The following is a 14,277-nucleotide window of genomic DNA, read 5'->3' as shown; positions in this document are numbered from 1 at the left end:
GCTACCCTGTGCACTATGGAACCAGAACCGAGAGAGCAGCCAATGGACCGTGCATGCTGGAGTCTGTTGGGGACCCCAGAAGTGAATGGGCAGCTTCTCACCTCCTCCCAGAGGTGAGAGGCAAAACACTTAATAACCAGTACAACACGGGCACCAGCCACGTAGAATGTTCCAGCTGAACCTCAGACCTGATGCCACGAATGCTCAAATATAAGATGACATTGACCATAAAATGTATTTCCTATCACTGGAAAAACTTGTCAGTGGAATTAGGACTAGTACCTGCTTTCTTTCTTTCTTTTTAAGAGGTTTTATTTAAGAGAGAGCGTAGCCACGGGCAGGGCAGGGTTCGAGGGAGAAGTCGAGGAGCTATCGAGGAGCTACGGTAAGGCAGGGTACACGGGGGCGGTCCCTTCAGCAAACAGCTTGAGGGAGAAGTCCAGGGCGGCGGCAGCCTGGGTCAGCATCCCCAGAGAGATGACGTCGATGTGGGGCCCGCAGAAGCGAGGCAGGTTGACCAGCGTGATGCCTCCGCTGGCCTCCACGCCCACACCCGGGAAGCGGGCCTTCAGCGCGGCGGCCGTGGGGTGCAGCTCCTGCGGGGACACAAGCCAAGGGGAAGTGGGGGTTCCCCGACGCGCCCCCCCCCCCCGGGAAGCAGAGCCTGCCTCACCTCGGGCTTGAAGTTGTCCAGCAGGACGAGGTCCGCCCCCGCCTCGGCCGCCTCCACAGCCTCCTGCAGGCTGCCGCACTCCACCTCCACCTTCAGGGCGAAGTCGGCCGCCTGCCGCGCGCCCCGCACCGCCTGCGGGGCAGATGGGTAAGGGGACAGTGAGGACGGCGGCCCTGGGGTGGACAGTGGGACCAGGCAGCCCGGCGGTTTCTCTCTGCTCGGGTGGATCAGAAAAGTGGCCAAACACCAGCCGCACCGGCAGCGGGAGGGGAGTTGGGTTTGACTCGAGAACACGGACCCTGGAAGGGGGCTCTTTCTGCCCAGGGGTCCTGTCCTCCTGCTGTAATAAAAACGCCTTCTTGCACCGAGAACAAGACAAAAATAAATCAATAAAACTGGAAGGCGTCTTCGAGAACATTTTTACCTGGGAAACCTGTCCAGGGAGCTAGGGTGACCTGCCCAAGGTGCCAGCGCCACCAACCCCAGGGGCCCTGGCAGCAGGCCCTTCGCTTTGGAACATCAGAGCAGGTCCCCGAGCCCCGGCAGAGAAGAGACGGCCCCTCGCCCATTCGGCGGATAAAGCTCCCGGATAAGAGGGATCAAGGGGGTCCAGCGGCGCCCGGGGGGCTCAGGGGGTTAAAGCCGCTGCCTTCGGCTCAGGTCATGATCTCAGGGTCCTGGGATCGAGCCCCGCATCGGGCTCTCTGCTCAGCAGGGAGCCTGCTTCCTTCTCTCTCTCTCTCTCTCTCTGCCTTTCTGCCTACTTGTGATCTTTGTCTGTCACATAAATAAATAAAATCTTTTAAAAAAATTTTAAAAATTAAAAAAATTAAAACAAAAGGGGGTCCAGCAGCCCCGCCTCCCAGGCCACCACTGTTCCCCAGGGCGAGGTTGGGGGGGCGGGTCCCCAGTAGGGCAGGGCAGCGGCTGGGAGACCCGAGCGGGGCTGGGGCAGGAGCGCGGCCGCACCTACCTCTCCCACGCCGCCCGCGGCCACCACGTGGTTGTCCTTCACCATCACCAGCCCCCCTAGGTCGTAGCGGTGGGCCTTGGCGCCGCCCACCAGGAGCCCGTACTTCTCCACCAGCCGGAAGCCGGGCGTGGTCTTCCTGGTGCCCGCCACGTGCCCGGCCCAGCCCGCCTCCCTGGCGGCCTCCACGGCGGCGGCGGCGGCACTGGCCACCCCACTGCAGCGGGCCAGCGTGTTCAAGGCCACCCGCTCCCCCAGCAGCAGGCAGTGGGCGGGGCCGCGGACCTCGGCCACCCTGGCCACGGGCACCAGCTTTGAGCCCTCGGGGAGCAACCAGGAGACCTGGCAGTTGACTCGCGCGAAGATGGCATCGAAGAAGGGCCTTCCAGCCAGCACCCCGGGGGACTTGGCCCACAGGACCGCCTGCGAGGGGGCCGCCCCCGTGACCAGAGCCGCGTGGTTGAGACCCGGGCAGTCCTCTCGGAGCCAGCTGTCGGCCAGGGCGGCCAGCGTGGTGGGGGGCAGCAGCAGCGCCAGGCCTGGGGGCGAGAGACGGAGACGGGGGTCACACTTTGGCTGCCGCTCCGGGAGTCGGGGGGGGGGGGGGGCTGTCGAAACATCTAAGGACCAGCGAAACTGGGGGCGCATCAGGGTCAGGATCCGGGGGTCCCGGGAGAGGACCCTGTGGACTGAGGTGGTCGGATTAAGTAAATAAAAACACGGGACACCGACGTAGATTTAAATTTCTGGCGAACATCAGAGGTTTTTATGTTTTTGGTTTTAAGTATAAATGATACTTACAACATACTTACCCTTAAAAGTTATCTGTTGAGTATCTGAAATTCAGATTTAACGGAGTGGCCTACAGTCTGCGGTACACCTGGACAGATAGTGACCGACGGAAGGAGAAGACCCCTGAGTCACCGGCTGCCTTTGCCGCTGGCCAGGCAGGACGCCAGTGGACAGCTGTGGACACCGAGTAAAGGCAAGCAGGCTGAGGTCACAGCAAATGCGCGGCAGAGCCTGACCCCCCGCGCTGCGCGGCCGTGGCTGTGGGTTCTTCTGCCTTTGCATCGCTTGCGTGGAGCACCCCGCCCCCACACCCAATGTCTCAACGAGCGGGCCTCTCTCTAGAGATGGGGTCTGTACAAGGAACGCGCAGGGGGAACTGGGCTTGAGCCGTTGCTCTGTGAGGCACAGCTTCAGGAGCGTGGGCGAGTCCTTTCCACTGGGTGGCTCAGTGGGTTAAGCCTCTGCCTTCGGCTCAGGTCATGATCCCAGACTCCTGGGATCGAGCCCCGCGTCTGGCTCTCTGCTTCCCCTCTTCTCTCTCCGCCTGCTGCTCTGCCTACTTGTGAGCTCTCTCTTTCTGTCCAAAAAAAGAGTAGCGCCCACGGCGGTGCTTTCCGCGGCCATACAGCGGTTAACCCGCTGTTAGGTCTGCTCCGCAGCCATAGAGTGGTTAACCCGCTGTTAGGTCTGTTCCGCGGCCATACAGCGGTTAACCCGCTGTTAGGTCTGTTGGACGGGAGGGTGAGCTCAGGCACGGCGCGACATCGCCATCTATCGGCCACGAGAAGACCTGCAGCCTCACGTGCTCGAGCCCCGGACGGACGCGGCGCCGCGGCGGAGGAGGGGAGATCTCTGATGGCATCAACAGGATGGCCCGTTGGGCGATTTACTGGTCCCTATGTCGGGCGGTTTTGTTTCGCTTCCTCACTTTTGCTCCAAGCTGAAGTTAAGACCAGGCGTTCTGGCTTGATCTACTCTCAGAACAGGGCTCTTCTTGCCCAACCTTTCTCCCCCAAAGCCAAGCACCCAGTTTTCACCTCCCCCAGCACCGGGGATGGTACCTGAGCCTCCTTTCCCACGTTCTGCTCCAAGTGGCTCCCATTCCTGGCCCAGAGCCAGCTGTGCCCTGGCCGCTGGGAACAGTCAGTAAAAGCCACAAAGTCGTGGTTCCTATGTCCACTGTTCATCAGCCAGCCAGGACATACAGGCCCCGGACATACAGCAGACATGCCGAAGCTCCCACTCCATCCACACCAGGTCCAGTGGTGTTTGCTTTTTTTTTTTTTTTTAAAGATTTTATTTATTTATTTGGCAGAGAATGAGAGAGCCGGGGGAGCAGGAGCGGGAGAAGCAGTTCCCCGCTGAGCAGGGAGCCTGATGTGGGGCTCCATCCCAGGACCCTGGGATCATAACTTGAACTGAGGGCAGACTTCAGTGGCTGAAGTCTCAGACTTCACACTGAGCTGAAGGCTTCACCCACGGAGCCACCCAGGCGGCCCTGATGTTTGTTTTTTAAAGTGAACGTGAATCCTTCAACTGGTGAGACCGTGAGAAACAAACCGTGGAGCACCTCCACGACGAAATTCCACTCAGCAGTAAAGGAACCAGCTACAGGCATACACAATAGGGATGCGTTTCGAACGTATTTTTCTAAATCAAGAAGCCCGATTCTAAAGGCTACGTGCTATACTCTGGTTTCTCTTCAGATCGCATAAATCTTTCGCCTTTTACTAAAGGCTACGTGCTATTTGAGTTCGTCATCCATTTGACATTCTGGAAAAGGTAAAACCACAGCAAGAGATGAGACTTGTGGTTTCCTAAGAGTGGGGGAGGGGCTGGCCCCAAGGAATGGCACCAGGGAGTCTGAGGTTGGGGCCAGACTATTCTGTATTTTGTCTGTAGTGGTGGCTACACCACTGATGTGTTTGTGAAGACCCACAGAACTATACACAGAAAAGAGTGGATTTTATTCCTTGTAATTATACCTCATTAAAACTGACCTTACAATAAGACGATAAAAACTAAATCACTCTCCGCCTAAAACCCCACGTTCATCCCGTTAACTCCAGCTGATCCTTCTCTCCATTTTTCCTTGATTCGTTAGACAAATCCTTCTTTTTTTTTTTTTTTTTTTTTTTAAAGATTTTATTTATTTATTTATTTGACAGAGAGAGAGAGAGATCACAAGTAGGCAGAGAGGCAGGCAGAGAGAGAAGCAGGCTCCCCGCTGAGCAGAGAGCCCCATGTGGGGCTTGATCCCAGGACCCTGGGATCATGACCTGAGCTGAAGGCAGAGGCTTTAACCCACTGAGCCACCCAGGTGCCCCTCCTTCTTTTTTTTTTTAAAGATTATTTATTTATTGTGACCGAGATCACAATTAGGCAGAGACAGGCAGATAGAGAGGAGGAAGCAGGCTCCCCGCCGAGCAGAGAGCCCGATACGGGGCTTGATCCTAGGACCCCAAGACCATGGCCTGAGCCAAAGGCAGCGGCTCCAACCCACAGAGCCCCTTGACAAATCCCTCTTGAACGTCTGCCCTGTGTCAGCTACTAATTGCTGGGGACAGAGTGGGCAGCTCTCCTTAGCTTTCAGGCCTTAACCTATGCTGTTCCCAGGCTGTGCCTCTGCCCGAAGTTCCTTCCCTTCCCCTCACCCCAGACGCCCCCATCCACCTCCACTCCTCTCAGATACCACTTCCTTGGCAGGGGGCTCTTGGAGACCCCCATCAGGCCACGTGCTCAGTCGGCTCCTTGTTCTTCACTTATGCTCCATGCTAGGGGCCAAAATGAGTCATCCCAAGAGAGTTTTCTGCTCCATCCCGAGCGCTAACACACAGAAGAACCACATAAATGTGCTGCTTTGATTGGTCAAGAATGGCCAAATATTGGTGACTTTGTATTGTTTTGCTTAATACTTGGTGTTCAGCGATCCTTATCCAGGCAGAGAGACTGCACAGTGGAAAGAATCAGAACCCAGACTCCGGGGCCCTAGGGTCTGGGCTCGGCCACCTTCAGCTAAGTGATCTTGGGCAAGGGACTGAAAGTCTCCGGGGCTTCGAAGGTGCCTCCTTTGTGACAGGGATAAGGAAAACAATCACCTCACAGGGTTTTATTAAAATTAAATGAGTTACCATCAGCAAAGCTCTCGGGAACACTGGCGCTCGGTAGATGTGTTTGCTCAAGGATGACGGAGCCTCGGCCCAAGGGTCGAGGGAGCACAGAGGAAGAAATGACTAAGTGTCTGTGAGGAAGGAGGAGGTAGTTTTTGTGGCCTTGAAGGATGAGTAATCTTTGCCAGGCAGAGTTATGAGGTGATGGTGTGTGTGTGGGGGGATGGCATTTTGGGCTGAGAATAGGTGTTTGAGTCAGAAAAGCAAGAATGTAGAGAAATGTTGTAGGCTTCTGGAGAACACTGGGATGGCCAGAGTGAGAAAAGCCTAAACTATTTAGCTGAGCAACTTGGGCAGATCTTAGGAGCCATCGCAGAATTTTAACCACAAGGGTTTTTTTGTTTTTTTTTTAAGATTTTATTTTTAAGTAATCTCTACACCCAGCGTGGGGCTTGAACTTACCACCCTGAGATCAAGAGTCCCAAACTCTACCGACTGACGGTCCGAGCCAGTCAGACACCCCAAGCAAGGGAATTACAGAATGAGGATTTTGTTCTGGAAGGGTCACATTAGCCACCCACTGGATAGGCTGGGAGGCAAAAGGAGGGGGAGGCCACCGGCCAGACAGAGACCAAGCCCTGACCTTGGGCAGGAACCGTGGGAACAGCAAGCAGGGGCAAAAGCAAGAGCTGTTTCTAAGGCAGGGTCTGCCGGAAGGAGCATCTTATGGGATGTGGAAGCTTTGGGTCTCTGCCATGGGTTTAGCTGCAAACCGCCCCACGGCACCAGTTGGGGCAGAGGATGGGGGCAGCCAGAGGCAGCAACCGGCACGCCGCTGGGGTGCCAGCCGTGGGCTCCGTGGTTCTCTCTGGTTTTCTCATCTGAAACTCGCCACAGGGGATTTCTCCCATTCACAAGCACAGTAAGTGAATGTCCGGGATGCTCGCGCAGCAGCATGCAGCTGGGCAACAGCAGAGCCCGGCGGTGGGAGAGTGGGGAGGGGTGGGGAGAGACTTCGGCTCTGCAGAGGTTAGGGTTCAAACGCCAGCAGGAAAATGTGCCCTGGCCGTGCCCTGAAGGTGGGTGCTGGCGTCCGGACAGACAGTGGGCGAGGAATGGGGATCTGGAGCCACCGGCAGACACGGGTGATGACTAAGCCTGGCAGCGGGTAAGATCAGCAGGTCAGGCAAGAAGAGGAGGGTTCTGGGAAGCACCAGTGTTTAAAAAGAGAAGCAGCACCAGGACGGAGTGGGTGTCTGGAGCCGAGGGTTTCAAGAAGTAGGATGAGAGCAGACGCAAGTAGAAGGAAGGTTGCAGGTGGGCATGAGCCTTAGCAGCAGGGAAGCCCGTGCTGGAGCAGCCTTAGTGCTGTGCAGTGCAGGCAGAAGCCACAGTGTCATGGTCAAGGACTAGTACATGAGAGGTGAGGAAGTGGAGGTGGTGGGGGTGATCGCTCTTCTTGGCAGAACCGAGAAAGCAGGGATCCACCTGAGATTTTTCAGACTCTCTGCTGCTCAGGCCCAGCCCAGAGCCACTGAATCAGAATCTTTCAGGGGGTGGTTCTCAGGCATCCAAGGTTTGGGACAGTCCTCCTACCCCCATGATTCAGATGCCCATGAGGGTTAAGAACTAATGCTCCCGGGTGCCTGGCAGGCTCAGTTGGTACAGCGTGCAACTGGTGATCTTGGGGTGGTGAGCTCGAGCCCATTGTTGGGTGTAAAGATTACTTAAAAAAAAAAAAAAAAAAAGAACCAGTGCTCACATGAGAAACACATACTGTGCCTCCATTTACATGAAATGTCCAGAAAAGGCAAATCAAGGAGGCAGATGTCAGAACAGTGTTTGCCCGGGGCTGGAAATTAACCTCAAATGGCATGTTGTTGTACTGGAGTGATGGAAATCATCTGTGGAGATGGGCGTGCAACTTCGCAAATTTACCAAAAATCATTAAACGGTTCACTTAGACCAAAGAAGCAAGAACCGACGAGCGGCCAGAGGCAGGAGCCATCTTGGAACGCCAGGGAACCAATCAATCCAGATGCTGAGCAACAAAACTCAACGTCAAGAAGAAAGACAACCAGATACTGGGTGCTCCACCAGCACCCAGCAATGCTCTAGCCCAACCAGCTAAGCCAGAGTCGGAGGAGACATCCAGATGCCACGGCCAATTTGTAAGAAAACCAGAGGACGGAGGAACGTGTTAAACTCTACCATGGGAACGCAGACAGCAAAGTTCACACCACAGGAAACTAACAGAGGACAACCTCATTTTTCCAACGAACACACTGCAAGGAAAACAAAAGATTAAAAGAATCTCAAAACAGGGGCGCCTGGCTGGCTCAGTCAGTAGAGCATGAGACTCTGGATCTAGGAGTCGTGAGTTTGAGCCCCACGCCGGGTGCAGAGAGGACTTGAAAATAAAATCTTTAGGGGGCACCTGGGTGGCTCTGTTGGTTAAACGTCTGACTTCCTTCGGTTCAGGTCATGATCTTACCTTGCTTTGGGTACCTCCCTCTGCCCAACCTCTCTGCTTGTGCACATTCTCTCTCAAATAGATAAAAATCTTTGTAAAAAATAAGTAAAAATTAAAAGAAATCTTTTTTAAAAAGAGTTATTCATTTATCTGAGAGCAAGTATGCTCAAGAGCACATAGGGGAGGGGCAGAGGGAGAGGGAGACGGAGAGTGTCAACCAGACACGGGGCTCCATCTCACAACCCTGAGGTCACTACCTGAGCCAAAACCAAGAGTCAGAAGCTTGACCGGCTGAGCCATCGGGTGCCACCCACCATCCCCCCCCACCCCCCCCACTCCCCCACCCCCCCCCCCCCCGCCTAAAGAATCTGAACCAATCACGACATATGGATCCCATCTGGGTCCTAATTCAAACAAATTGAAACCAAATTAGAGCATTTATGAGACAACTGGAAATCTGGACACGGATTGGATGTTTAATAACATAAAGGAAATTTTTAAAAAAATTTAGATGTAGGGGCACCTGGGTGGCTCACTCGTTAGGTGTCCGCCTTCAACTCAGGTCATGATCGCAGGGTCCTGGAGTGGAGCCCCGCATCGGGCTTTCCGTTCATTGGGAAGCCTGCTTCTCCCTCTCTCACTCCCCCTGCTTGTGTTCCCTCTCGCGTTGTGTGTCTCTGTGTCAAATAAATAAATAAAATATTTTTTAAAATTTTAGGTGTAAAAAAATTTAGTTGTGATCATTGTATTGTAGTTGTAACAAAAAGAAAAGTCCTAAGGGCGTCTGGGTGGCTCAGTGGGTTAAGCCGCTGGCTTCGGCTCGGGTCATGATCCCAGGGTCCTGGGATCAAGCCCCACATCGAGGTCTCTGCCCAGCAAGGAGCCTGCTTCCTCCTCTCTGCCTGCCTCTCTGCCTGCTTGTGATCTCTGTCTGTCAAATAAATAAATAAAATTGTTAAAAAAAAATTTGTCCATTTTAAAGGTTTCACATTCCTAAATTTTTCTTAAAACAGGTGTGCGCTACCATTCGTCTAGGATAGAATCTGGAAGGACATAATGTCTCATAATAATGACGGCTAACTCAGGGATGCCTGGTGGACTCCGTCGAAGTGTGCGACTCTGGATCTTGGGGTTGTGAGTTTGAGCCTCGCACTGGGGGCGGAGGTCAGACAGATAGACAGAAAGCAGCTGACACTCTCGCGGCCCTTCTGAAACCCTGTGCCAAGCATCTTGCATATATGGGCACACCTGATCCTCACAACGACCTCAAGAGGTGGGTCCCATTGCTTTCCTCATTCTACAGACGAGGAAGCTGAGACAGGGAGAGGTCACATAACGTACCTGCAGTTCACAAAGTTCACACAGCTGGGAAGTGGGGGGTCAGGTCGTGCACTCAGGCAGGATGGCCCCAGAGTCCCCTCACTGACCCCACCCCTCCCACCGCCGCCATCTAGCACTAAGTGGTTTTTTAAACTGCTATGTGCTTATCATGTCAGCATTGGCAGAGTTCTGTGAGCCACACCCATGGTTCCAGGGCTCTGGCCCGGGTGTGTGGGAGCATCGGGGTCGGGAGTCAGAAACACCTGGGCGGGGGGACAGCCTGGCTGGCTCAATCAGCAGAGCACATGACTCTTGATCTCCGGGTTGCGGGTTCCAGCCCCATGATAGGTGTAGAGATCACTTAAAAAAAAGAAAAAAAATCTTAAAAACAATGTTTGGGGGCGCCTGGGTGGCTCAGGTGGTTAAGCATCTGCCTTTCGCTCAGGTCATGATCGCAGGGTCCTAGGATCGAGCCCCGCATTGATTCCGGGCTCGATGGGGAACCTGCTTCTCTCTCTCTCTCACTTTCAAATAATAAATACATAAATAATTTTTCAAAGAAAAGGAAAGGAAAGCCATCACAGGGCCACAGTGAGGAGGGAAAGAGGTGACTCGCCCATGCCTAGACAGATGTCTCTAAACCCTGGTGTGTGACCCAGGCCGCCTTGGTCTTCCTGCTATTTATGTGTTGATCCGTGGGGCTGACACCAGATGGAGACAGAGGCCGGGAAGCCCTGCAGCTTCAGCTAAAGTTCTTTCCGTATCAGCCCTTCTCTCCCCAGAGAGGAGAAACGACCTCCAAATAGGGCCCGACCGGACTGCCCCTCGCGCCGGTGGTAAACCGACCTACAGAATTTCAAAGCGGATTGCTTCACTGGAGGAGCGGGGGAGAGGGCTGAGCCACAGGAGGGGCCCGATGGGGCGGGCCCTGAATGACCGGAGCGCGGGAGGCCTTTGTTCAACAGGCCATGGGAAAATCTCGAAAACTTTTGGTCAGAAGTCACTTGGACTTTCGATATTTAAACTGTGACTGATGTTCTTGAAAGATACTACACGGGAGGCTGTGCAATAGCCGCGGCGAGGAGCAGCGGCCTGGGGAAGGGCGGGGAGGGCCCCGCTCCCAGGGCCGGCAAAGCAAGAGCACAGCCCCGGCGTGCACGTGCACACGCGCACACACGCGCACACACACGCACACACGCGCACACAACCAGCCTGGCGGCACCTGCCCCGCCCCACCGACACTTCGGCCACCTGCCTGCCATCTGCTTTGCGCCAGCTCTGCCCTCTCCCCTCCCTTGGCCCCATGTCCCCAGCTCTCCCCCCATCCCTTTGACCTGTCTACTCCCTGCAGGGCTTAGTTCCTGTGGGGCCAGCGACCCAGTGCCGCAGGGAGTGGCGCACACATCCCCCAGGGAAGGCAGCCTGAAGCAAACACCTTCCCCCAGAGGGAGGCGGGAACAGAAAGGGAAGAGGTTTGGGGGGCGCTCAGGTGACGGGGAAGTGCCGAGGACAGGGCCACTGTTCGGATACTGGGGTGTGAGGGAGATTGGGCCGTTCTGTCCACGTAGGAGGACGCAGAGGCAGGAACAGAAGCAGAGCGGGTAGGGGCCGGTCTCCGAGTCTGACACCCCAGCGAGATGTCCCGGTGGAGACGGACTCACAAGGCTTCCGAAGATGGAAGTGGGATCTGGGCGGCGCCAGACGCGGGGAGTCCGTGTGGGAACGGGGACCCCGAGGGGTTTCTGTGCAGCAGGCTCTTTAGGTGTCTTATCCCACGGAACCCTCCCCACAACCCAAGGGGAGGCAAGGTTTTCACCTCGTCCCTGAGGGAACCACAGCGCAGGGCAGGAGAAGCAGGTCACGTGGCCGCAGGTGGCAGGGATTGAGCTTGAGCCCAGGCTCCGACTCTGAGTTCATTTCTAATCCAAGAGCTCCTGGGAACCCCCCCGAAAGCTGGCTCCACAGGCCAGCCGGACGCTCCAGATGTGTGAGGCCAGCAGAAGCCCCAGGCAGGGGAGGCAGGTCAGAGCTGGGGAAGCAGCAGCCCAGCGAGGGGAAAGGGAAAATGCAGAGAGCTTAGGAAGGGGCTTCCGGTCCTCCAGGCACCGGCCAGATAGTTGTTTGTCCTCCCGACAGCCCTGAGAGCTGGGAACTAAAACCGTCATTTTACAGATGCACGGAGAGGGGGCTCTAAGAAGTCAGGTGACCTGCCCGAGGTCACACAGCAGGTTCGTGGTGGAGCCCCGGTTCAGACACGAGCCTTGTGACTCCAGGCCCTGGCCCTGTCATCGCACAGGGGACCTCCTTAGTGGCGCTCCCACCCCAGGCAGCGACCCTGGGCTCAAGCCCCCTCCCCCACGGGCCGCAGCAGGGACAGGACTTTGCCTCCCCTGCTCCCCGCTGCTAGCAAGGGCCAAAGTCCGGCGCTGCTCCCCGGACAGGGCCTCCTCTAGACCACCCGGACCGACCGTACTTCTGGGACTCAAGCCCCTTTCTCCCCAGAACTCACTGGGGACTACAGAACGAGAAGAAGCTTTCTGAAGCCAGAAGTGCTTGGGGTTCAGAGAGGTTGGAGGGTGATGGGGGCAGAGAGTAAGTGGGAAGGAGGAGAATGGGTTTTCTGGGAATGCGGGAGGGGAGTTGGGGGAGGCAGGCCGGGGGACATGGTGACACAGGCAGGGACAGGGAAGACAGGCCTGGGAAGCTCTCTTACCTTCAGGGTCCATGAGGGCTCGGAGGCGCAGGGCTGGTGTGTCCACTGCTCAGATCCCGTGTCCCCAGAGGCCCAGAGTGGGGGTGGGGCTGCCAGAGGAAGGAGGAAGGGGCCGGCCCGGCCCGCCCTTCCCCAGTGATCCGAGCTCCCTCCTGCCCACTCCCAGGACCCCTGGTGGCTGGACCTGCCAGACATACCTCCTCCTTTGGCTTTCTATGCAGCACAGGAGGAACTGGCGCTTGTCTAACTCGAAGTTCCCGCTTCCCTGAGCCAGAAGCCCAGGTCCCTCCACGCACCCGGCCTTCCAAAGGCTGTGAGGCTGCTGTCCGTGCGCACTAGGAGACTCATGAGCCTTAGCCCCGGGTCCAGACTTTAATTCCATCGTTTTTGATCTTGAATACCTTTTTACCTTTTCTGAGCCTCAGTTTCCTTAGCTGTAAGATGGGATAACTCCTCCTTTGTTGGCTCAACAGATAATCAAATGAGAAAATTCTGTGAACGACAGAGCAGAAAACCAACACTTCCTCTCCTTTAAGTCCTCTTCCCAAGGTCCATCTTGCATCCTGCACTTTGCTAGCCTCAGTCTATCCAGGCCTCCAGACTATTTTCTCCTCGATGCCGTTTTTACTCTGGTTTCTCTCTCTCTCTCTCTTTTCTAAGATTTTTAAAATTTATTTGACAGACAGAGATCACAAGCAGGCAGAGAGAGGGAGGGAGAGAAGCGGGGCCTGCGGGGCTTTTTCCCAGGACCCCGGGGTCTCCACCCGAGCAGAAGGCAGCGGCTTTAACCCACTGAGCCACTCAGGCGCCCCTACTCTGGCTTCTCTCGTAAAGGCTCTTTGCTGACTCTGGCAAGTCCTTCTTCCCACATCCAACCTCGCATGTCAGTGTCCCCTGGGTGAGGTGCGTCCTTTCACTTTCCGCCTCTGCACACAGATAAACTACATTTCCCAGCCTCCTTTGCACTGAGGCCACCACGTGGCTGAATTCTGTTCAGCGGAGTGTGAGCAAAAGTGATGCGGCCACTTCCAGACCAGGCTCTTGAACGCCTTCCCAAGATGCTGCCCTCTGGCCCCACTGGAAACCGCAGAGCCTCAAAGTAGAAGGAGCCTGGGTCCCTGATTGACCTTCTGGAAGGCTGGCTTCCAGTACCAGCGCTGGACTGTCACATAAGCAAGGAAAAAAGCTTCTCCTGAGTTATACCCCTGAGACAACAGCTCGCCTGCTCCAGCTCCTAAGATTCTTGTCACGGCGCTTTTCCCATGCGGCACAGCGCAGGACATAATTTATGCATTGATGCTGTTATTTATTTATTTATTTATTAAAAGATTTTTATTTATTTATTTGACAGATATCACAAGTAGGCAGAGAGGCAGGCTGAAAGAGAGAGGGGGAAGCAGGCTCCCTGCTGAGCAGAGAGCCCGACACGGGGCTGGATCCCAGGACCCTGGGATCATGACCTGAGCCAAAGGCAGAGGCTTTAACCCACTGAGCCACCCAGGCGCCCCTGATGCTATTATTTAAATTGCTATCTAAAATCAGGTGACTCTCAAATCTCTCTCTAGCTCTGCCTTCCCTCCCAACTTCTAAAAATGAGCTCATCATGTTCTCCCCACAAACTGCTCCTCTCTCTGCATTTCTGCGTAACGTCATCCACCTCTCCTCCACCTCCCAGGAAAGAAATCTTAAAGTCTGATCTCATTCTTCCCTCCGTCACCCAATGGCCAGTTAGTCTAAAATCTGGTTTTCTGAATAAGTGTATTTCAAACTTGACCTTCTTTTCCCCCTTAGGTCTGACCCCCCGCTATATCCAAATTGTACTGGAATAATATTCTCCCCTTGGGTTGTATTACCTTTAGGCCATCCTTCTAGATGCTAGGCTCACTCAAAAGACAGATCGGAGGGGGGCTCCTGCGTGGCTCAGTTGAGAGCCAGACTTTTGGTTTCAGCTCAGGTTGTGATCTCTGGGTTGTGGGACCGGGCCCTGCACTGGGCTCCACGCTGGGCCTGGAGCCTGCCTGAGATTCTGTCCCTCCCTCTACCCCTCCCAGCCTGAGTGCATGTGTGCACGGCTCAGGTCATGCTCCCAGGGTCCTGGGATCGAGTCCCCCGTTGGGATCCCTGCTCAGCAGGGAGTCTGCTTCTCCCTCTCCCACTCCCCCTGCTCGTGTTCCCTCTCTCGCTGGGTCTCTGTCAAATAAATAAATAAAATCTTAAGAAAAGGAA

At 55.3% G+C, this 14,277-nt stretch overlaps 1 protein-coding gene across 1 annotated transcript; it reads right to left on the bottom strand.

Annotated features, from left to right (window-relative positions):
• Positions 1–286: 286 nt before the first annotated feature.
• On the bottom strand, positions 287–13,459 carry QPRT (quinolinate phosphoribosyltransferase). The gene is made up of 4 exons (XM_082714083.1): positions 12,052–13,459; positions 1,647–2,182; positions 674–805; positions 287–596 (listed from the first exon to the last, which is right to left on the bottom strand). The coding sequence occupies exons 1-4, from the start codon at positions 12,062–12,064 to the stop codon at positions 381–383; spliced, it is 897 nt and encodes a 298-aa protein (XP_082570209.1). The 5' UTR covers positions 12,065–13,459; the 3' UTR covers positions 287–380.
• Positions 13,460–14,277: the final 818 nt, after the last annotated feature.

The sequence above is a fragment of the Mustela nivalis genome, assembly GCF_964662115.1.
Source record: "Mustela nivalis genome assembly, chromosome: 19".
Taxonomy (NCBI): domain Eukaryota; kingdom Metazoa; phylum Chordata; class Mammalia; order Carnivora; family Mustelidae; genus Mustela; species Mustela nivalis.
The sequence above is the reverse complement of the archived record's forward strand: the minus strand, read 5'-3'. Positions and strand labels throughout refer to the sequence as shown.